The sequence below is a fragment of the Lynx canadensis genome, chromosome F1, assembly GCF_007474595.2.
Source record: "Lynx canadensis isolate LIC74 chromosome F1, mLynCan4.pri.v2, whole genome shotgun sequence".
In the NCBI taxonomy this organism is placed as follows: domain Eukaryota; kingdom Metazoa; phylum Chordata; class Mammalia; order Carnivora; family Felidae; genus Lynx; species Lynx canadensis.
In genome coordinates this window covers 34,896,974-34,921,420 of record NC_044319.2, presented here as the reverse complement: position 1 = coordinate 34,921,420, position 24,447 = coordinate 34,896,974, and the positions used below count along the sequence as shown (strand labels likewise).

Below are 24,447 nucleotides of genomic sequence, written 5' to 3'. Positions count from 1 at the left end.
GCTGCTTTGAATGGTGTATGCATTTGGGTATGAACATCTGGCCTGTTTTCCCTTAAATAACACTTGTATTTATAAGGCAACTCTGTACAATACCCCTGGGAGTATTTAGATGGGGAAACAATTTTTAAACTAAATCTCCACATCTAGGGAACTATCGTCCAAAATAAATTACATTACATTTGTAAAGAAAGTTATTTTAGGGGCGCCTGGGTGGCTCAGTCGGTTAAGCGGCCGACTTCGGCTCAGGTCACGATCTCGCGGTCCGTGAGTTCGAGCCCCGCGTCGGGCTCTGTGCTGACAGCTCAGAGCCTGGAGCCTGTTTCAGATTCTGTGTCTCCCTCTCTCTGACCCTCCCCTGTTCGTGCTCTGTCTCTCCCTGTCTCAAAAATAAATAAATGTTAAAAAAAAATAAAAAAAAAGAAAGTTATTTTAAAGTCTCTTTTGTTCACAGAGTAATGCCAAGTCTTAAGATTCATTCTTTCAACAACTCTAAAATGTGTTTTATATATGGTTGGGTGTTAAATGCATTTACAAATATATATATTCTACCTCAGCCCTTAAACATTAGAAACAAGCGGGGCGCCTGGGTGGCGCAGTCGGTTAAGCGTCCGACTTCAGCCAGGTCACGATCTCGCGGTCCGTGAGTTCGAGCCCCGCGTCGGGCTCTGGGCTGATGGCTCAGAGCCTGGAGCCTGTTTCCGATTCTGTGTCTCCCTCTCTCTCTGCCCCTCCCCTGTTCATGTTCTGTCTCTCTCTGTCCCAAAAATAAATAAACGTTGAAAAAAAAAAAATTAAAAAAAAAAAAAAAAACATTAGAAACAAGAACACTGAAAACTGGGAATGTGAACAAGTTTGACCTCCTGAACTAAGAATATTATTGAGAAATACTCAAAGTAAATAGGGTAGAATTCTATATACTTTTTAGCTATTTATAATATCTTGGTGACCGAAGGAAGCTATAAAGTTTATGGCCTTTGTTCTTCACTTTTTCAAACAACAATAACAGTGAGAAATCAGTTAGGAATTCAGAATCAGTCAGAAACTTCTGTACGTTAGAGAGCTCTCACACTCATAGCAGTGCTGGGCGGGGGCACAGAGTGAACCTGTGGCCTGTAGTCTTCTCGAAGAGGATTTCGCTCTTTAAGAAAGTTAGATTCCACTCTAAATTCCAGCAATGGGTGAATTTCTCCCTGTACTTGAATAAGGACATGTCTTACTTTAAACAATGTCATAGAAGAGTAGTGAGTTTGGCAGGAACATCTCCATCCAATAACCTCAGGTTGTATCAGAATCTTAGTTGTTTTTGTTTTTGTTTTTGTTTTTTTACTGTTACTTACTTTTGAGAGAGAGAGAGAGAGAATGAACTGGGAAGGGGCAGAGAGAGGGGGACAGAGAATCCAAAATAGGCTCCTTGCTGAAAGCAGAGAGGCTGACACAGGGCTTGAACCCACAAACCGCAAGATCGCGACCTGAGCTTAACGGACTGAGCCACCCAGGTGCCCCCGGAATCTTAGTTTTTATGTGCATCTTACCATATCTGCTAAACGCACAGTAAAAATTAAGCCATGCATTTCAGGAAAGGAAACAGTATCTGCTGTCGGTGGAACAAAGGAACCAAAAAAAGCAAAACAGCTGTGCTAGCACCGGATGCTGGGGTGGAACAGACCGTGACCTCGCTGAGTCCTCACATCAAGCAGGGTCTCTTTCAAACAAACCACTGGGCAGAGAGGAGGGACAGCCGCTCACATTCAGATTACGGTTTTGCAAATTTTGTTTCGCACTTTTATAGTTAGTAGCAGAAGTTAGGCCAAAGAAACGCTGCCTTGAGAAGGACATGATTGGGAATCATGTTTTACAAGTATTGTTTTATGGATAAAGCATGTTTATGATGCACTGTAAGTGTCCCCTCCCTGAGGGATCGGTGAGGTACTTTGGGAAGATACGCTTGAGCAGAAAGAAACAGGAATTTTGAATTAAGTACAGAGTTGAAGTTTTACTATACCCATTTTCACATACTTTTCAGGGATGTAGCACTTGCTCAGAAACAAGAGATGGCTGTACTGTTGATTTTTAACAAGCCCAGTTGACTCTTTTGCAACCAAAGATTGTTATGCTATTTTCCAAAAAAATTGTTATGTTATTGTTACGTTGTTTTTCCAAAACAGACTTTTATACTAGTTTCTGCTTCAAATTTATTTTTTTTATTTTGTATATTTATACAAAATTGCTCTCGATATGTAAATATAAATTTTGTTTTTCAAATAATGGCAATTATATATGCCATTATATACATTTATATATATGGGATAAAATGAAAAGTTTCTCTAATGACGTGGAAAGCAGCATATGTGAAAGGTTGCTAAAACCGGAAGAATATTTGCAGTGAAATGAGAAGTCCCGTGGGGGGGTGGGTCTTTATTGTTCATATTTTGAAAATGGGATCTTCAAGTGTTGTGAAAAATAAAATCCAAGATTGGGAGAATGTTCATTTGTGACGATGCGTTCATTTCCAGTGTGTTTTAGCTCAGAGCAGAGCATGCTTGTACTTGGCCTGACTTCTCTACGCATTCCACTGCAGCCCCTCACATTGCAGAGCCTTGAATGTGTCCAGGCTCCTCGCCCAGCCCGTCCTGGGCCTCTCCTGCTCAGAGGTGTTCAGTCACAGGCGCACAGCGTCAAGTGCAAGGTTTCTCGCAGGCACCCTGAAGCTTTCTACAATTAAATCCCAACTTCTCTTCCGAAGACTTCTCCATTTCTTCAAAGAACCTATTGTCCGTCGAGCGGACCGTCTGCCCCACGTGCTGGGCTGTGTTCCTGGTTCACTGTCGCCTGTAGCACTTCTAGTCCTGGCCGGGTCCTGGACATCTTCCCCAAGGCTCAGCTCCTACTGCCCATTCCGTGAAGCTTCTCCCGACTTGCCCAGCTCTTAGAGCCTTTGTGATGTTACCGAACCTTGAGTTAACCGGGTGTCTATATGCCTGTATCTGGTGGCAGATATACCTTCCACATCACGTCAGTGCGTGGGTATGATTAAGTGCTTACAAACCCAAGCCCCAATGATGAAAGTAGAAAGCTTGATTTGTGTAATAACAGGGTTTGCTTTTGTTTACACAAAAAGTTTTCTTGGTCTTTTTTGCAGATTCGAATTAAATCAGATTGCTACATGTCTGAGATCAGACCTCAGTATTTTTAGTATCATGGCTGCACGTTGGAATTGCCTGGGGAGTTTTGCTGATGCCTGGGTCCCACCCTCCATAAGTTTCTCATGTCATTGATCTGGGATGATGCTTTGGCATTGCCATTTTTTCTAAGTTTCTCAAGCGATTCTAATAATGCAGCTATGGTTTAGAACCTCTGCATTAGTGATTCTCAAGCTCCATAGCCAATTTCTACACATAAACTAATAAAAACAGGACGTAAAGGCTTATATTTACAAAATGCTGTTTGTTTTAATTGAGCATATTATATCACAATACAGTTTGAAACTTAAAATGTTATTGCCTGGTTAACAAAACAAGACTTTTTGTGGTTTGAAAAAAACAGAGGCAATCTTTCTGATAACAGCTCTGGATGAAAGTTAGGTTGTTTATAAATATAGAAAATAACTTATTAAATTGTATATGGCTTTAGATTGAGAGTGTAGCATATTTTTTAAATTGGTATAAAATATACAAGGAAGTTTTTTTTGTTGTTGTTTTTTGGTTTTTGGTTTTTTTTTTTTTTTTTTTTTTTTTTTTTTTTTTTGGTAACCAGGGGAGCTTTTAAGGTGAAAAGGTGACTACCAAAAGTCTTCTCAAACAATGCTGAAGAGGGAGAGGATGGGCACAAATCGGAATTTGCATTGTTACAGAATACTCTAGCTTTAAAGAAACAACCGCTCTGGTATTTGAAATCTTAATAATGTCTGACAGTTAAACTTAATTTTAACCAAGAATGCACTTTCTTAGATCTTTTACAAATTTGCATATTTTTACTTAAGAGCAGGATTTTAACATAGTCTACTGACTTCCAGAAAGATGTAAAAATTGAGTGTCCATGCATTTCCTCCCCCCTTACGCATGGTTGCTTTCATCATTTCCAGGTTCATTTCAGAAAAGGTTACACTATGGGGCGCCTGGGTGGCTCAGTCTGTTAGGCGTCCCACTTTGGCTCAGGTCATGATCTCATGTTCCATGAGTTTGAGCCCCATGTCAGGCTCTGTGCTGACAGCTTGGAGCTTGGAGCCTGCTTTGGATTCTGTGTCTCCTTCTCTCTGCCCCTCTCCTGCTCACGCTCTCTCTCATTCTTAAAAGTAAATAAACATAAAAAATAAAAATTAAAAAAAAAGGTTGCACTAAACTGAAGCCGTCAGCCTTTCCATGACGGGGCACTGCTGCCCTCCTGTGGCCTTCCCGGGCATTGACAGTCCCGAAGTCCTTCCAACTTTGTCATTGTTCACAGGCTCCGACCATTGCGGTGATTCCCAGAAGCCGTTTTTAATTTCATGTTGTATCCAGTATTAACTAGGTCTTTTCTGCTTTCCTTCTGTGAAATTACCATTCCAAAAGGGCTTAACTCTGCCCCTCGTTGCTTAAATATGGGAGAAATCCAATACTGGGGTCTGTGGTCAATAACATCTTCCTTCCCTCTCAGTTCCGTACCTGAAGGTAAACAAATCACCACAAGTATAGATCCCGTGGAGAAAGTTCCCCACTCTGACTCCTGACTTGCTACCCCAAGAACATTTGCAGCTGGGTAGTAAAACTGATGTTCGCACAAGCTACTTACGTTAACATCATTTATCTCCCTTACGCAGCTTTTAAAAACTTGAACCATTTTCTGTGGCCGTGGCAAGCCTTGCGCCCATCTATGGAAATCAAGCAAGAGTTCTGCCATCCTGGTGCTTAGGGCTGGTGGCTTCAGTGAGAATCTGGAAACCACTATTGTTCAGATGACAGTTATGGTGTTTGGGAAAATGGTCAACTGGTCACCCAGCACCACGTGAAAAGGCTCCCAGGAAAACACCCCTTCCATTTGTAATCGATGTTCATTATTGGAGAATTCCTGGTGTAGGACCCCATGGGACTGCACTTCAATTTCATGTGTAGTAAGTCTTTTTGAAATGCAAATTCTGATTCCCTAGGTCCCAGGTGGGGCCAGGGTTCAGCATTTCCATGAGTTCTACCTACTGCCATTTGTGGTAAGCTAATGGCCTCCGGCCCAGTGCCTGGGAGGCACAGAAGAGTGTGGAGGGAAACAAACTGGCCCACTCATGCTAGGGGCACTGTGAGGACAGCCTGAACAGAGTGGTTTGGGACACCTGGTGGGGAGGGTGGAGAGACTGGGGTGTTGCTATTTTTTGCCTGATGACCAACATGGTGGGGCTTCAGGGAATCGACAGTGGGCCCACAGTGGAGGCGGGACCCACCTACACCAAACCACACCCCTCCGTGGGACCAAACCAGACGGCCCGTCCTCCAGACCAGTGCAGCCACTGGTTCCAAGGCACCATCAGATATCGGTCCAGTGGTTTTCAATTTTCTGATTTGATTCTTGGTCAATTCTTATATATATATGAAGGGGAAGGAGGCAGACTTCCAAATCCAGGAAGCATAGAGAACTCCCTTCAGATTTAACAAGAATAGTTCTTCTCCACGGCATATTAGAGTGAAACTGGCAAAATACAAAGATAAAGAGAGAATTCTGAAAGCAGCTAGGGACAAACGGGCCTTAGCCTACAAGGTAGACACATAAGGGTAGTTAGCCAGAAGGGAGTGGCAGGAAATATTCAATGTGATGAATAGGAAAAATATGCAGCCAAGAGTCCTTTATCCAGCAAGGCTGTCATTCAGAATAGAAGGAGAGATAAAGGCTTTCCCAGAAAGACAAAAACTGAAGGAGTTCATGACCACTAAACCAGCCCTGCAGGAGATCCTAAGGGGGACTCTGTGAATGGAAAGCAGCAAAGACCACAAAGGACCAGAGACATCACCACAAGCATGAAACCTACAGATATCACAGTGGCACTAAATCCGTATCTTTCAATAATAACTCTGAATATAAATAGGCTAAATGATCCGATCAAAAAACATAGGGTATCAGAATGGATAAAAAAACAAGATCCATCTATATGCTGTCTACCAGAGACTCATTTGAGACCTGAGGACACCTTCAGATTGAAAGCGAGGTGATGGAGAACCATCTATCATGCTAGTGGAAGTCAAAAGAAAGCTGGAGTAGCCATACTTATATCAGACAAAACAAATTTTAAATAAAGACTGTAACAAGAGATGAAAGAAGGACATTATATCATAATTATGGGGCCTATCCATCAAGAAGAGATAATAATTGTAAATGTTTATGCTCCCAACTTGAAGGCACCCAAATATACAAATCCATCACAAACATAAGCAATCTTATTGATAAGAATACAGTATTTGCAGGAGACTTTAATACTCCACTTACAACAATGGACAGATCATCTAGGCAGAAAATCAATAAAGAAACAATGGCCTTGAATTATACACTGGACCAGATGGACTTGACAGATATATTCAGAACTTTTCATTCAAAAGCAGCAGAATACACATTCTTCTCAAGTGCACATGGAACATTCTCCAAGATAGATCACATACTGGGTAACAAAACAGCTGTCAATAAATATAAAAGAGTTGAGATCATCCCATGCATATTTTGAGATCACAATGCTATAAAACTTGAAATCAACCACAAAAAATTTTTTGGGAAAGCCTCCAAATGCAAGAACATCCTACTAAAGAATGATTGGGTCAACCAGGCAATTAAAGAAGAAATTTAAAAATATATGGAAACAAATGAAATTGAAAACACAACAGTCCAAACCCTTTGGGATGCAGCAAAGGCAGTACTAAGGGGAAAATACATTGCAATTCAGGCCTACCTCGAGAAGCAAGAAAAATCCCAAATACAAAACCTAACCACAAACCTAAAGGAACTAGAAGCAGAAAAGCAAAGAAATCCCAAAGCCAGCAGAAGAAGAGAAATAATAGAGATCAGAGCAGAAATAAACAATGTAGAATCAAAAAAACAAAACAAAACAAAACAGTAGAACAGATCAATGAATATAAGAGCTGGTTTTTTGAAAAAATAAACAAAATTGAAAAACCCCTAGCCAGACTTCTCAAAAAGAAAAGAGAGAACCCTGATGATATCATGAATGAAAGAGGAGATCACAACCTACACCAGAGAAATACAAACAATTATTAGAGAACACTATGAGAAATTATATGCCAACAAACTGGACAACCTGGAAGAAATGGACAAATTCCTAGACACCCACACACTACCAAAACTCAAATGGGAAGAAATAGAAAATGTCAACAGACCCATAACCAGTGAAGAAATGGAATAAGTTATCAAAAATCTCCCAACAAATAAGAGTCCTGGGCCAAATGGCTTTCCAGGGGAATTCTACCAGACACTTAAAGCAGAGTTAATACCTATCCTTCTTAAGCTGTTCCAAAAGATAGAAATGGAAGGAAAGCTTCTGGACTTATTCTCTGAAGCCAGCATTACATTGATTCCCAAACCGGAAAGAGATCCCACTAAAAAGGAGACTACAGGCCAATATCCCTGATGAATATGGATGCAAAAATTCTCAACAAGATACTAGTAAATCAAATTCAACAGTACGTTAAAAGAATTATTCACCATGATCAAGTAGGATTCATTCCTGGGTTGCAGGGCTGGTTCAATATTCACAAATCAATCAATGTGATACATCACATTAATAGAAGAAAGAATAAGGACCATATGATTCTGTCAATAGATGCAGAAAAAGCATTTGACAAAATTCAGCATCCTTTCCCAATAAAAACCCTCAAGAAAGTTGGGATAGAAGGAACATACTTTAACATCATAAAAGCCATATATGAAAAGCCCATAGCTAATATCATCCTCAATGGGGAAAAACTGAGAGTTTTCCCCTGAGATCAGGAACACAACGGGGATGTCCACTCTCACCAGTGTTGTTTAACATAGTGTTGGAAGTCCTAGCATCAGCAATCTGACAACAAAATGAAATAAAAGGCATCCCACTTGGCAATGAAGAAGTCAAACTTTCACTTTTCGAAAATGACATGATACTTTACATGGAAAACCTGAAAGACTCCACCAAAGAGCTGCTAGAACTGATACATGAATTCAGCAAAGTTGCAGGATACAAAATCAATGTACAGAAATCGGCTGCATTTCTATACACCAATAATGAAGCAACAGAAAGAAAAATGAAGAAATTGATCACATTTACAATTGCATCGAGAACTATAAAATACCTGGGAATAAACCTGAGCAAAGATGTAAAAGATCTGTATGCTGAAAACTATAGAAAGCTTAGAAAGGAAACTGAAGAAGAACACAAAGAAATGGAAACATAGAGTAAAATATTCAGGTCAGGATGCATGAATAGACTCTTCTTTAAATTTTTTTTTTCAACATTTATTTATTTTTGGGACAGAGAGAGACAGAGCATGAACAGGGGAGGGGCAGAGAGACAGGGAGACACAGAATCGGAAACAGGCTCCAGGCTCTGAGCCATCAGCCCAGAGCCTGACGCGGGGCTCGAACTCCCGGACCGCGAGATCGTGACCTGGCTGAAGTCGGACGCTTAACCGACTGCGCCACCCAGGCACCCCTAGACTCTTCTTTAAAAAAAAAATACGTATTTATTTTGAGAGAGAGAGCATACACAAGCAAGGGACAGAGAGAGGATCATGACCTGAGCCGAAATCAAGAATCGGATGTCCGACCGACTGAAAACCCGCATGAATAGACTCTTAACCGAAAGAGAATTGGACAGCAGCCATTTACAGAATATACAGCACTGCCACATTTTAGCAAAATGCACCCCAGGACATCAGAAACATTATAGTGATTTGTTTCAAAAATACGTTAAATTCTCTTTTACCTCTACAATAATGTATCATTAATGCAGTGAAAGAAGTTAGTGAAAAAAGCATGATCGTCCTTCCCCACGCTCTGCCCATCCGTCTTCCGGGAGACCACGTCTTCCAGGAGAACAGAGGCTGTTGCTCACCAGACTTGGCGTGAGGTTTCGAGGCTGCTGCTTTTCCCCCTACATCATAACCGATTTCAAATGGTGCTAGACAAAAACAGACTCTGAACACCAGGAGAAATCGGTCAGCCTGTGTAAGAGATGGGTCCGGTGGTGCTCCCTGGGGTCCGGCACTTGACCGTGCAGGCGGCAAGTCTGATTCCAGCCGCACTGCAAGTGCAGCTGGGTGTCCCGGGGCCTCTAGGAGGGGGTGCAAGGCTGATGGGGATGGAACCGTCCTCCAGGCACACAGCCAGTCACACAGTCCAGGTACAACGGAGAAAATCTCAGGGGCGCTTGGGTGGCTCAGTCAGTTAGTTGAGTGCCTGTCTCTTGATATCAGCTGAGGTCATGATCCCAGGATTATGGGATCGAGGTCTGCATTAGGCTCCACTCTGAGCATAGAGCCTGCCTAAGATTCTCCCTCTCCCTCTCTCTCTCTTCCTCTACCCCTCCCCTCCTGGCTCTCTTGCACATGTGTTCTCTCTCTCCCTCTCAAAAAAAAGAAAAAAAAAGGAGAGAAAGATAAAAATCTCTTTTTATTATTATCATTTTTTATTTTGGAAAGAGAAAGAGTATGAGCAGGGGAGAAGGGCAGAGAGAGAGAGAGAGAGAGAGAGAGAGAGAATCCAAAGCAGGCTCCATACTGAGCCCAACACAGGGCTCAATCTCACAACAGTGAGATCAGGACCTGAGCCAAAACCAAGAGTCGGACGCTTAACCAACTGAGCCACCCAGATGCCCCTCAAAATCTCTTACGATTTCAGTCAGAAGGAAAAGAGTCTACATTCAGGCCATGGTGTGGCAAGACTGGTATCCTCACAGGCACAGAGTGAGTGAGTGTCCTCTATCGAAGGTTCTACACCGTCTTTGAACCATTACAAGTGAATAATCATCATCCTTCCTATTTTAACGGGGCTGGAGAACACAACGTCCCCTTTGGTTTACAACCCGGGAAGATCCTTCAGGATGGTAGTCATGCCCGCTTGCGCGAATTAGAAGCCACAAGATCAATTTTCTTAGCCATTTCTGTGACCTGCCTGTGCAAGAGGAGTGGTTTGGTGAGACTTTGCCTGCAGGGATCAGTGGAGTCGGTGGCCTGTGCCTGACATAAGACACGAGTGCGGGGCCCCGGGCGCCACAGCCAGGAGCTCCCGGGCGGTTCTCGGCTCCTTGATGAAAGGCTGCTTTGGACCAAAGGTTACGCACTGCTCTGCTCACCCCTCGTCTGTGACCCTGGGGCAGGAAGACTAATGCACCAGATCAAACCAGGAGCAGAGGGAAAATCTTCAAGCTAAGCCTGTGTGAGGGGTTTCTTAAAGGCAGAATTTATAGTTTATAAAAAAACTCACTGGCAGCCTCTAGCGGGACTAGATATTCATTGTTTAAGGTTATATTTGCCATGCACTCAATGACTCTGTTTTACTGCCTAGGCATTTTCTTTGGCACGATCTTCTTTCTTTTACCCGTCATCGTGGCCGGTTGGATAATTGTAAAGCACAAACAAGGGTAAGTACAACCAAACTCGCCTAGAAAAAGGTTGTAAGTGTCCTTGCCTCCTCTTGGAAGCCAAAGAGAAGTAAAAGAAAACCTCAGAACAAGCACTACTAGATAATCTCTGATACGATTCATAATTATAAAGAAGGCCCTTGACACACATGATGGATAGAGAAATATTCACACTAAAAGAAATACATGATAATAAGAATACTTTAAAAAAAAAAAAAAAAAAAGCTTGGGATTTTAAGAAGTACTCAAGTTTTACCCAAAGGAAAATAGAAGGAATTTTCCAAAAGTGTTGATGAGGCCGTTGCTATCCCGGTTTTGCTGAAACATTCCAAACAGACCGCTAGGAGTTACATCAAGGCACTAGGAGTTACAGTGTGCCCACTGGAACATACATCACAGGCTGCCAGTGTCGAAGAATTGAGGCTTTGTGTAGGGTGTTAAAAAATATTTTATAAATCCACCTATTTTTTTTTAAAGTTTATTTATTTTGAGAGAGAGAGAGAGAGTGAGAGAGAGCGTGCGTGTGGGTGCGAGAGGGGGAAGGGCAGAGAGCGAGAAGGAGAGACAGAATCCCAAGCAGGCTCTGAACTGTCAACATGGAGCCCAGCTCAGGGCTTGATCTCACAAACTGAGATCATGACCTGAGCCAAAATCCAGAGTCAGGTGCTTAACCAACTGAGCCATCCAGGCGCCCTAAACTCACCCAAGTTTTAAACTTGCTAAAACCTTGCAAGGATTAGATAAAGAAACAGTTTTGACTAGGAAGAGAACATATATGGTGTTTGTGTTAACTGACTTATTTAGAACAAAATCTGGGAGCTCAAAGTCAATCAGATCAATGTTATCACCTTGATAAGCAAATTCGACACCCATGAGAAACAGTTTATAACTTTTTCTAAGCAAATGCAGTCTCCAAAAGAAGCCTAACAGAAACAAAAGTTGCTATTTCACGGAGGAGGCCAGTGTAAACTTTTTAAAGGCAGAGCATCACAGCAGAACATCTTAATGATCTAGTCAGGAACTTAATTTCATGGTAAAGCAATTAGTAGGGATTTACATTTAAGATACGGTTTTATCCTTCATAACAAATGTTCTCTAGATGTTGCGGTTTGACAAGTAAATATGTTTCCCTCATCTGCACTATAAATAGAAAGTGAAAGTAGCCTTAATGCTTGATGTTAGCAAAAGCCTTTGTGTCAATAACCTTTTCCCCTCAAAGTTCCTCTTTTACTACTACTATAATTTGAGTCGAAAAATTTTTTAATTAGGCTTTTTAAAAAATTAAGGCTGAATTAAAGTAGCTGGGGCTTCTAATTTTCTATTTCTGGACCAATGTCCGGTTAAAACCAGCCAGAGTACACGACTCTTCTCTTAGAGATATTCACAACAGTCTCTCTCCTCCTCCCTTCCAACTACTTCATTCCGACTCCTGTGGCCTGGTCCAAGTTCATCAACTGCCGATCGAATTCCCTAGCCCAGCTATTGATTCGTTTCACCCATGTAACTTAAGATGGTTCCCTCCTATTATCACCCTTGGGCATGAAAAAGATTCAACAGCCATTTCATAAAAATGATTTCCTTAGAAATGGTGATCTCATCCCCTCTAAGTACCCTCAGATCATATGCCATTTCTTCATGTACTCCATGGCTTTGAACCTGCCTCCTGTCGTCCCTATGTTCTTTAGAAGTATAAAGCCATGGCATAAGCATTTGCTGACCAGTAGCAACCAGGGATGTGGCAGGGAAAAAGATCATGGAGTAAAACCTCCCAAACGTCTAAATAATCCACCATAGAACATATCATACATATGTAATCCATAAAAATTTCAAAACCTAGCTAAACATGTATGTATGTATGTATGTATGTATGTATGTATTTGGCCTGTTTTCACTTCTTGGAGTGAGTGAATTACTTTAAGAAAATGCCATTTATTTTCGTGTTAGAAATAACACGTAAGTGAGATTAGCAGGAGGGGGTGTTGTGCTTAAATAATCGGAATACCCAAGACCTTGTTCTTGGAAGCAGTTGGGTGAGTAATCATTGTTCTGTGTCCTTGTGTGGGTGCAGATTGATTGTTCTTATCTGGATCCCAAGCTTTCCTCACAGGAAGGGAAGAAAGTTCCTTACAGTAACGAGAAGGAAGCCATGTGACAGGCACAGACTATGACCTCGACAGAAGAGCAGTTTATGTCAGAGCCCCAAAAGACTGACAGAACAGTGTAGAAGGAATGGTCTGCTCCATGGGAGACGCAGGATCACACCAGGCCTGGAGGGTTGCAGGCGCGAGTCTACCTCTCCGACACAGGAGACAACACGCTACATTTTGTGGGAACACTCTTAGGTGATGTTTTAGCACGGCTCATTTCATTTTGTAAATATTTTATTGAGTACTTCCCTGCCCCAAGGACAGTTCTGAGGTTTGTTGTGTATCCATCAGCAAAGATGGACTCCTTTATGGAGTTTTCATTCCAGTGGTGGCACAGAGACTACAAATTAGACACACAATTAATTAATTAATTAGAATAAAGGCGATGAAGGGACGCCTGGGTGGCTCAGTTGGTTGAAGTGTCCAACTTCGGCTCAGGTCACGATCTTTCAGGTTCGTGAGTTCGAGCCCCACGTTGGGGTCTGTGTTGACAGCCCAGAGCCTGGAGTCTGCTTCCGATTCTGTGTCTCCCTCTCTCTCTCTGCCCCTCCCCTGCTCACACTCTGTCGCTGTCTCTCAAAAATGAATAAATGTTAGGGGCGCCTGGGTGGCGCAGTCGGTTAAGCGTCCGACTTCAGCCAGGTCACGATCTCGCGGTCCGTGAGTTCGAGCCCCGCGTCGGGCTCTGGGCTGATGGCTCAGAGCCTGGAGCCTGCTTCCGATTCTGTGTCTCCCTCTCTCTCTGCCCCTCCCCCGTTCATGCTCTGTCTCTCTCTGTCCCAAAAATAAATAAACGTTGAAAAAAAAAATTTAAAAAAAAAAAAAAAGAAAAGAAGATTGTTTTCTTCTGCCCTGTTTAAAGAGCAAGGCAGGAGAAGTGGCCCGAAGTGGGGTTAGCATAGAAAATACCAGCTACAAAATAGGAGTCAACGGGCTGAGGTGTTGGTTAGTGTCCAGCACAAAGCAGGGTTGTGATCAAATAGTGGCATCTTCCTGTGGTTGTGTTATGACCCAGGACTGAAGGACTTGACTGTAGCTAGCCCTCTCCTCCGCCAGGGAATTCGGCGGCAACTGTCTACCGGGTAGTACGTTTTTAATTGTCCTAAACTTACCACAGGTTTCAAGGATGCTCGTTGTTTTAATATTCTGCCACTGGACTTGGTAAGCAAGGCTGCTTTGGACTTATGTCACATCACTGATGATTTCATATGCCTCCTCGGTCCTTAGCTTTCCCAGATTCAGCATGTCTAATTACTCGGTACGTTTGCTCCCTCTGCCCCACGCTGCGTTCCCCACACTCTGTTAAATTATTTCTCATCTCCTTAACCCCCCTACCTTCCTCACTAATCACCCCCCGCCCCAAATCACACACACACACCAAGCAGAAAATGAGCTTCTCGTAAGCAGAGATCAACACTAGGCACAAAAAAATCATTTTTAGTTAATGATTTTTTGACTTCCAATTGTACAGCAGTCAGGATTAATAGGATAATAGCAACAGCTAATGTATTTGTTTACAAAATATTTTACCATTTATTGTCTTCGTTGACCCTCAGAGCAACTCTGTGAGGTAGGTAGGTCCAATTGCATTGTTATCCCAAAGCAGAGAAGGGTCTGAGGTGCAGAGAAATTCAGTGGCTGGCTTAAAATCGTACCAGCAGGTGGTCCTCCAGGAGTAGGGCTTCAGTCCCGATGATCTTAGGACCCTGAACCCATTCAGCTACCCGGTAATAATCTCAGCTGCCATTTCTGAATTTGATTCTGTACCACCCAGAACTGCATATAGCACAAAAGTGGAAGGTTTCCTTTTTTTCTTATAGTACTTTACCCTGTCCATTTTATTGGTATGTGTGTTGTTGTTTGTTTGGGTTTTTTTTAGCTAGTCTGGTACATGGGGCAGGTATCCTAGAGAATAGTATGCAGTCTCTCCCTTTTACTCTATCCTGAGTTATCAGCCTCTAAGGAAATTACAGTAATTCGGGAAGGGCTTCTGTCCTTATTAGGCTTAGTGAAAATTGTCCTGTCCATTCACATAGACTAGCAAGTTTGATGACTTGACTTTACTGGCTTTTCACTAGTAAAAAACATGTCATCTCTGCATACATTCCATTTCAAAGTATATTTACACAAGAATTTGTGGCAAATGTTGTTTTTTTGTTTTTTAGAGAGAGAAGGGGGTGCAGAGGGAGAGAGAGAGAGAATCTTGAGCAGGCTCCATACTCGCTCAGTATGGACCCTGACACAGGGCTTGATCCCACGACCCCGGGATCATGACCTGATCAAAACTCAAGAGTCAGATGCTCAATGCACTGAGCCATCCAAGCACCCTGATTTGTGGCAAATGTTAAGCAGGATAAGTCATGCACTGATCACTGAGGAATAATACTGTTAAATTCCTGCATTCATAGCCCATTTAGCCTTGCTCCTTGCTTCTGCCTCTGATCCATTCCCATTCCCATACAAAACAGCCTTCTTGTATATACTCAGATAAAGCTACAAAGTCTTCATTGGTATGATGCTTGGAGTGACAAAATTACTAAGACCGCCCTCTATGAAGTATCCCTGCATTACCCCATGCCCACATTGACTACCACCAATCAAGTGGATAGCCATCCACTCAGCACATACCAAGGTTGTATTCTCTCAGGCCCATGTACTGGTCATCATCCAAAACCCCTTTCAGCCATTCCTTGGCTAACCACTTACTAGTCATTGCTCCGTGGACGCCCATAACACCCGTCAGTACAACCCTCTACTCTTCCTCAGGCGTGGATCTCAAGTTTGTCCTTCCGCATTCTGGGAACACTTTGGCTTCTGACTCAGTCTTCCTCTTTGTCTCAGGGATGCCCTCATTGTAATTTCCACCAAAGGGTAAAGACTAACTGAGCAATGAGGAAGTACTGGGAGGCGGTGGAGTGAGTTAACTCTTTGCGCTTCGATCCTTCAGTCCCCAATACCACACATATTTGACCTCTAAGGGTACTGGTATTGTACCATTTACCATTTCGTTTATGTAAAATGAAGTGCTTAAACAACTCCCAAAGAGGTAGAGTAGCATCCCAGGTAAGATGAGGGCTTTGCAATCATTAGGAGCCCTGTCACACCCACTTACTAGCTATGAAACCCTCAGCAAGGCACTCATCTTCTCTAAACTTTATTTTCCTTGTCTGTAATGTGGGGACAATAATAGTTCCTACCTCACTTAACATGGTGCCTCAGTTAGGATGAATGTCAGAAAGTGTGAGCTATTGTTATTTACATGTGATTGTTATTGACATTTAAAAGTGCTTAGGGGTTCCTGGCAGGCTTAGTTGGTTGAGCAGTGAACTTCGGCTCAGGTCATGATCATGGCTTCAAGCCCGGAGTCAGGCTCTGTGCTGACAGCTCAGAACCTGGAGCCTGCTTCGGATTCTGTGTGTCCCTCTCTCTCTGCCCCTCCCCCACTAACATTTCAAAAAATTAAAAAAAAATAAATAAAAGTGCTTAAATGCTTGGATTTACCCTAGTCCTCATACGCCTCCGGACAACTGCTGCTGCTTTCCAAACTCTGGGTGTTAACTGTACACAAAACAGAACTTCCATCTTCGCTGTAGCAGAAGAAGGAAGCCTTGTGTAAGATTGTTGTGCAAAGCTGTTGCCCTTGTGAAGCCTAAATGTCACCACCTGGTGGTAAACAGTATTTACCAGTCAAAATGACTTTGGAAGCAAATGTCCTTTGAAGGCATGGACACTTGAGTATAAGCAACTCTAGTCTCCTGGCAACGTACAGGAGTTATTTAGTCTTGAGAGGTGGGATTTGGTTGTGTCCTTTTTACATATCTTGCAAAGATTTCAGAAACCTGAGGCAACTTATGCCCTCAATTTCAAAATGGAAGCCACTGACTACTTCCTTCCAAGACTGAAATGTATAAAATGATTTGTCTTATTTTTCTCCCTCTGCCAATTAGCGAAACTACAGATGAAAAATGTAAGGAGAGTATCCATTTACATCCTCAAGAAGACAGCGGTGTAAGTCCTCAAACTGTGCAAACAAATCAGGAAAACAGCAGGTACCTAATGTACATATTGAATTCATAAAGTTGTCAGTAACTCAGAGCGAAAGTGAGAACAGGATGTGCCTAAGATGTCGCTCTGGCTGGATCACTGGGACCACCAGAGATAGAAAGTTCTTCAGGAACTGGAAATGCCTTGGTTGTTCTTTTCTTAGATTCTTGTTTCCAGGGGGTTGGGTGATGGCTGTCAGCGCTGTGCTCCGGGCACTGTTTTCTCAAAGCATTCCTGCATTTTTGTGCGCTGGTGCTATAAACCTTCGAGAAGAAGCAAGCTTTCGTTTTCTTGTGGAATGCAAGCATTTGGCACTTGGGTGTCCCCCTGGCTCCCCCTTCCCTTAAATGTGCAGGATCACCTGGGGATCCTGTGGAGACTTCGCATTTACCTCCCCCTGCTTTCTGGCTCCCACTGAATTCTCTGCCTCACCAGGTCTCCTAGGACTGCTCTCTCCTTCCTGTTTCCTGTCCTCCCCAACAGGGGCTTGTCACCACACCTCATCCCTGCATGCCACCTAGTCAAAGTACCAGCCTACTACCATAGCTGTTGGGTGGTCACTGTTTAGCTGTTTGCTAAAGGACCGGGGTGAAAAGGGAAATTACCAAACTATGTGTGCCAAAGTGGCACACACGTAGAAGTGAATATTAGAAATCACGGGACCAGGGGCGCCTGAGTGGCTCAGTCGGTTAAGTGTCCAACTTTGGCTCACGTCACCATCTTAACCCTTGAGGGTTTGAGCCTTGCGTTGGGCTGTGTGCTGACAGCTCAGAGCCTGGAGCCTGCTTTAGATTCTGTGTCTCCCTCTCTCTCTGCCCCTTTCCTGCTTGTGCTCTCTCTCTCTCTCTCTCTCTCTCTCTCTCTCAAAAATAAACATAAAAAAAAAATCACTGGACTAGAAAGTGACTGTTTTTGTAAATAAAGTTACTGGAACACAGCCTCCCCCACCGTTAGCCTATTTATGGCTGCTTTTCATGCTGCAACAGCAGAATTGAGTAGAAGCCACAGAGACCTAGACTGCGTGGTTGTCTTTACAAAAGTTACTTTAAAAACTATTTCACAAGAGGGCTTAAAATATCATTTGATTTCTACTCCTTCCTGCCTGGTTATGTACGTAAACACTTTGCCACCTTTTTTCCAATCTAAGTGGCATTAATCAGGCTCAGAATTCACTCATCTAAGGAGCTCTCCCAAAGTGTGCCAGTCCAAAGTGATGTCTTTCTTTAAAACTCACAGCACTTCCTATAACATGTTTCAAATAAACTGTTACCTTTCAAGACTAGTAAGTGCTCATTGCCAAAAATACATCGAAAATAAAAATATAAAGAATATAAAAATTATCTGTAATAGCTTCCACCCAGTGGTTAGTATTTTAAGTTTCTTTTATTGACATATTGTTTAATATTTGCAAGATTATGCACTGAGAGTATATTCACTGTGTAATACCGAATCCCGATTTTGTTTTCACCAAATGAAGACCATTTTCTTTATCATTAAAAACTTGTATCACACAGCAGTCAATGACATTTGTTGTTTTTTGCCTGTTATCACTATTGTATTCACTAGCACATTCCTCTGTTCTTCAAACATAGTCACTTGTAACATGTACTATGTATCGTGCTTATGTTTTCTTTCTCATGATAACTTATGAGTAACGACTCCTTTTTAAATTTCCCAAAATTTCTGTGTATGGACTTAATCAAATGAGAAGTATAGATATTTGAGAGGGAACTGTTTGAAATTTCATTTTACCTAACTTTTTGGAAATGTTTTTTGGCATCAAGGTGCATCTCAAATTGTGTAGACTGACTGTTGACCACCGTTTTAATAATGATACAGGAAGTCCGAAATGAATTTGTCACAAGTGTCTTTTTCAAGATTGGGTTTTTGGCCACAGTGTTCCACAGGAGCGAGGTTGATCATTTGTGGCCACATATGGCAGACAAGGAGTGAGTTAGTGTCTGTACCAAGCTTAGGACCCGTGCACCTGAGCCAAGTGCAAGGGCAGAGGGTGATACAGGGAAAGAGGCAGACTCCAAAGACACAGCTGCATGCTGAAGGACGTGAGAATGTTCAAAGATGACGCAGATACCAAGTGTTGGGACGTGTCACGAGGTAGAAAGGGAACAATGATGGGGGATCAGGCGGCAGTAATAATGGGGTGTCCGGTGAGCCGATGGGTCTCAACAGGGATCTGTCCACTGGCAGAAGGACAGTCTTCCCGGCCTTGAGGAAGAGGAGAGGCTTCAGCATGGGCAGGGAAGCATTTGGACATCATGGATGATACAATGATTTCTTTCAGTCTTGACGGTGGTGGGGGACGAGGACCTGTTCTCTGAGGCTGGCCCTCCTCCAAACTACCAGCTCCTGTTTGCTTTCCCCTGCCACAACATGGCTCAGAAGAGACTCAGAAACATTTGGTGTGTTATGAGGAACCTCTGTTTCTGGAATGAGGCTCTTTCTATTTAGTTGCCCAACGCTGAGAAACATTTTTCCTTTGATAAAAGCAGCAACGGGGAAAGGTCAGCTTATTCATTAATCTCTCTTATCTATTAAGTGTCTCAGCTTATGCAATACCTTCTTGTGCCCTGCACAGCAACCGCTAAAGAAGGCAATAAACACTTCTTCTGAACTCATAATTGGTGTAATACTGTCCTCATGATTATTACCAGTAAGTTCTGGGTAATTCATTTCAGCCATGCTGTCATCTGAATAAAAATATCCTGTTATTTCAGTGTCCTTCCTTGACAAAGTATATAAAGCTGGAGAACACCTCGAATTAAAATGTTGGTCGGGAAGGAAGCGATTCATTTCAACAGAATAAGATGTGAAACGCATAAAATCCCAACTGGAAGTGACCTCACAGAGATGCAAGCATGTGCACTTGAAGATGCCGAAGTGCCCCCGGAATCTAGGAAAAGCTCCCTCCTCTTAGTTTGGATTACTGTCACTCCTTCACCCTCTGTCCTTGTGCTCAAAGCACACACCATCCATTTAGGGGAAAAGACTGCCCTTGGGCTATATAAATAGCCTCACTTACTTAAAGGACAAAGGGGTTACCTAAGATCTTGGTTTACCAGTTTGTTATTTTCCTTTCTTTTTTTTAATTTTTTTTTTTCAACGTTTATTTATTTTTGGGACAGAGAGAGACAGAGCATGAACGGGGGAGGGGCAGAGAGAGAGGGAAACACAGAAACGGAAGCAGGCTCCAGGCTCTGAGCCATCAGCCCAGAGCCTGACGCGGGGCTCGAACTCGCGGAGCGCGAGATCGTGACCTGGCTGAAGTCTGACGCTTAACCGACTGCGCCACCCAGGCGCCCCTTCCTTTCTTATTTTCAAATGTCCATACTATGGAATGGGCTCATTAACGAGAATGTGAAAATCCAGAGGCACGATGTGAAAAACAAATAAGTCACATAGAATTATACTACTCTGTGATAACCACTGGTAATATTTCGATTCATTTTCTGCTAACCTTTCTTCATGTATGTTTCTTTATACACAAGTCTTACTTAAATAGTTTTTCTTTTATAGAGCAAAACCTCCTCCTATTAGATCCGAGTAAAATATAGCTATATCAGTTTTTACTTCCTTAGAAAAGAATATTTTCTGTTTATTAAAAAAAAAACATTAAATGATTCTGGAGAAGAGGTTTTCAAGAGAAATATCTGAAACAATGAGCTTTGGATATTCCTAAGTTGATTTTCAAAAGCACTTTTACTCTATTCTTTACAAAAACATAACTATTTTAAATAAAAGAATAATTTTATTATAAAAGCAACTGGCTTACTTTTGTATGCATTCAGAATACACTAAATAAACTAATAAAATATGACTTTTAAGAAGTTAAAAAATTGGGGCTCCTGGGTGGCTCAGTCGGTTGAGCGTCCGACTTTGGCTCAGGTCATGATCTCACAGTTCGGGAGTTCGAGCCCCGCATTGGGCTCTGTGCTGACAGCTCAGAGCCTGGAGCCTGCTTCAGATTCTGTGTCTCCCCCTCTCTCTGCCCCTTCCCTGTTCATGCTCTGTCTCTCTCTGTCTCTCAAAAATGAATAAACGGTAAAAAAAAAAAAAAATTTTTTTTAAAGAAGTTAAAAAATTAATATATAAATAAGTGGTCTTGGAGTCCTTAACTAGTCCACATACTTACGGATCAAAAATTATCTGGTGTGATATTATGGGTCATGCTAATAATCTAGAAAATATCAGAATCTTCCTGGATATTTAACAATAGATTCGCATAGGACTACTGCTATCTACCGTGTAATCCTGGGTTTTAAGTTGCTTTTAGAGTGTATTCTGCCAAATTGACCTTGATAAATATAAAGAGTGAGCTGAACATCAACTTGAAGTTTTCTTTAAAATCATGGAAGGTAGGGAAAAACAGAATAAGCAAAGTCAACTGACAAACCAGAAGAAAAAATTACAACTTGGATCATGGACAGGGGAAACAGGCATATTTAGAGAGTTAAAAATTCAAAAACCATCCCTCTCCATTCCCCCTCCCTGCAAAAGGGCAAAAGATATACAGCCAGGTCACCAAAAGAAGAAAGGGAAGTGACCTATGAATATATAAAAAGATCCTAAATGGCTTTGCTTAGCTGGAACATAGGGAAATCTATTACGTCTTAAGCTTCTGAAGAAGTACATTTTTTTTTTATTTTTTTTAACGTTTGATTTATTTTTGAGACAGGGAGAGACAGAGCATGAACAGGGGATGGTCAGAGAGAGGGAGACACAGAATCTGAAACAGGCTCCAGGCTCTGAGCTGTCAGCACAGAGCCCAACCCGGAGCTTGAACAGCTTGAACTCACGTACCGAGAGATCAAGACATGAGCTGAAGTCGGCTGCTTAACAAAGCCACCCAGGCGCCCCTGAAGAAGTACATTTTAAAGGAAGGCTAGAAAATAGTTGTTGGGGACTGCGCTGTTTTAGAATCAAAATTCCCTATCACATGAAAAAAATGAAAATTCCTTTTTTTCCACCCAGAATGAAGTAGGTCTGTGAGTATTATGGTTAACAACTATCTGATGCCTGGGACATTTAATTTCAAGAAATTCATGAGACTTTTTTTTTACCTGTACAACATTTATATAAGGGAAATACTCTATATACTAACTATGGGTAAAATACTGAATTTCAAATTTAAAAATTTTTAAATTAAAAATTTTTAAATACAAACTTTATTTGTATTCTTGAACAATTATGTTAACCTCTGGTCTTACATTTTCCTTCTGAAAAGCAGGGGCTGGTCCAGCTGGTCTCCAAAGTTATTCCTAGTGCTAATATTCTCTTTTTTCTCATTTGCCTTTTGTGTACATGCAAGTGTAAGGTGTACGTTAGTTTAAATCTATGACATTTAAATAAAATGTTCTGTCTCCATCATTATAAGAAAGGGATAAAAGATTTTCCTTTCTAAATCTACTTGTGGACTATGGTTTGTAATATATTTACATTTTAAACCTTCACAAGCCAAGAGGAAACAAAATGAATATGTGTTCCTTCTAAGAAACACCTTCCTTTCTGCACTTGATTGTTTTAGAATCCCGGGGCAGGTAATGGCTTACCACAGGAATGCTCTTGCTGGTAAGAGCTAAATAAGAAGGTCAACTGAATGGCAGGTGTTTACCAGATACAAAGGGCGGTGGCACAGCCCCCAGGGCCAACATCAGCAAGATGGTTGAACCATCCTGTTTAGCCATCCTCTTTCAGGTTTTCACAAATGCGTCGTGTGTAATTCACCATGGCAGCGGAAACCCTCTCCTGAGAGCACTCACAGGCCCATTCCTGCTGCTACCCGACCTCTGATCAGCACGATGGAAACAGACTAATTTAGGAGGCCAGGAATCATCCAACATTACGATTTATTTTCCAGAAGTTGGCCTGTGTTTAAAGACATCTTCACACACCTACCTCCTCCCCACTGGCCTTCACACAGTCTGAAAGGAGATGTAGCACGTAGCTCCAAACCTGGTCTACGCACAGGCATGTTCTCCATGCTCTCCTCTCCTGCACTTTAGCAGTGTGACAGAATCTCCAGGGGGAGCTGCAGAAACCATGAGTGTTTACTCCCCCGCTTCACTCAAAGCCTGGACTCTTGAGTGCCATTCCCGTCAGGGCTTCAAGGAGTTCACTGTCGACACTCTCCCTTTGAACCAAGTCACTAAAACGATCTCAAGGCTAAGGGACAGACAGCAGCTCTGCTTCGTAACACAGCTTGCAGTGCCCGATCCAGGAACGGTTTGTGTGCACACAGTTGTAGCTCATTCCTTTTAGAGGCAAACCCCACTTTGCTCCCAGTATCTTAAAATTCTGACAACAAAATCTCTCAGAGCTTCCCCAGCATTTGGTAAATCCATGGTGGCGGAGAATTGGCAGAGACATGTTAGATGCACGAGACAGCAACCCCCATTTATTTCATTCAGTATATATAGGTTTTTATTATACACCTTACAGACACAGAACTGTCTCAGCACTGGAGCTACAGCAAGAGAACTCTATCCCTGTCTCATGGAGCTTGTCCAGAACAAGAGGGAATGGGGCTCAGAACCTTTCAAAGGGAGCCTTAATTGGGTCATTTGAAAATTAATTAATCAATGTGAAAGTACTCAATTATATTAAGAATGGTTTGCTGAACCCCAAGGATAGACTTTACTGACAGAAGGAAAGTTCCAGTGCAACCGTGCAACCCCAATTCCTGAATCTATCCAGCACTTGTAACTAACAAACCAAACCCCAGCCATGTTCTGAACCTTTAATTTACTCATAAGCAAAAAACCCACTTACTTCTAAGACCACAAATAGATGGGAAAATGCTTTCATCCTATTGAGATGTCAATGATATATACCATTTTATACAGATGGTTACAGAGAACAATAAATACATTCTCTGTTTTTATGCATTAAGTATCAACATTGGTCCATAGGACACTTCTGTTCTGTCAGTCTTTTGCAACTGTTAAGAATTAACAGTAATAATTCCCCCTCACTGTCTCCTTAACTATACTTCCTTCAAGTCAATGTCATCACGGAGTGTCTGGATTTTACAATCTAAGATGCTAAGGTGTTTGTTTTATGTATCACTTTACATAACGTTTTATACGCAGTGCCAAGAATCTAGACATTGTTTTGTTCTGGGAGAAAGAGGAAATTCCACGGTTTGTTGAACCCACAAAGTTTTTAGTATATCTCTGCTTTAGAATTCTTTAAATGCATACAGCATTTTATAATTCCAGAAGATGCATTTGAAGTTAATACAAAAAGCTTACATTTCCTCACCATTCACATTATAACTTAACTCTGAGAGATTCTATGAACGAAATAGCAGTGGATGTAGAAGTTGGACTTTGACAATTTTTTTCTTCATTTGATTCCCAGTGTAGCACAGGGGCATTAAAGAAAACTAAAAACCACAATGAAAATGAAATCTCCATGATCCTATTGAAGTTTTGGGGTGATGGGGGGTTCGTGGGGTCTGGCACCAATGGCCAGGAAAACACTCTTGGAGCTGGCTTTGGTGCAAAAAGGTGATTTTGTGAAAGCACGGGGACAGGACTCATGGGCAGGAAGACCTGCACTGTAAGTGTGGGGGTGACCATTTTATGGAGCCTGGGGACAAAAAGTCAAGAGGGAGTTTGCTAAAGACTTTGGAGGCCTAGCTATTGCCCAGCTAAGGTT

General features: G+C 42.1%; 1 protein-coding gene and 2 long non-coding RNA genes across 15 annotated transcripts in view; 2 read left to right on the top strand and 1 right to left on the bottom strand.

Annotated features, from left to right (window-relative positions):
* LOC115504761 (membrane cofactor protein-like) overlaps positions 1–3,173 on the top strand; it is a 30,874-nt gene extending 27,701 nt beyond the window's left edge. For both annotated transcript variants that reach the window (XM_030301892.1, XM_030301893.1), the window contains one exon: positions 1,577–3,173. In XM_030301892.1, coding sequence (XP_030157752.1) covers positions 1,577–1,793 — 217 coding nt within the window. In that variant the 3' untranslated portion in view covers positions 1,794–3,173. The remainder of the gene's footprint in view (positions 1–1,576) is intronic.
* The window catches only part of LOC115504762, a 57,529-nt gene that overhangs the window by 31,381 nt on the left and 1,701 nt on the right, over positions 1–24,447 (bottom strand). Inside the window, exon 1 of one of the 11 annotated variants that reach the window (XR_003965797.1) lies at positions 15,433–16,108. The exons of 7 other annotated variants lie outside the window; for them this stretch is intronic. This is a non-coding gene — a long non-coding RNA (uncharacterized LOC115504762). Of the gene's footprint in view, positions 1–14,256; positions 14,935–15,432; positions 16,109–24,447 lie in introns of those variants that run through there. 3 more of the 11 variants (XR_003965805.1, XR_003965806.1, XR_003965800.1) reach the window with 3 other exon arrangements.
* On the top strand, positions 4,157–19,752 carry LOC116737826. 2 transcript variants are annotated; one of them, XR_004343081.1, is made up of 5 exons: positions 4,157–4,167; positions 7,087–7,091; positions 10,504–10,579; positions 16,674–16,775; positions 19,506–19,752. It is a non-coding gene; the product is annotated as an uncharacterized LOC116737826 (long non-coding RNA). The 2 variants fall into 2 exon arrangements; XR_004343080.1 differs by lacking the exons at positions 4,157–4,167; positions 7,087–7,091 and having other exon boundaries at positions 9,818–10,579.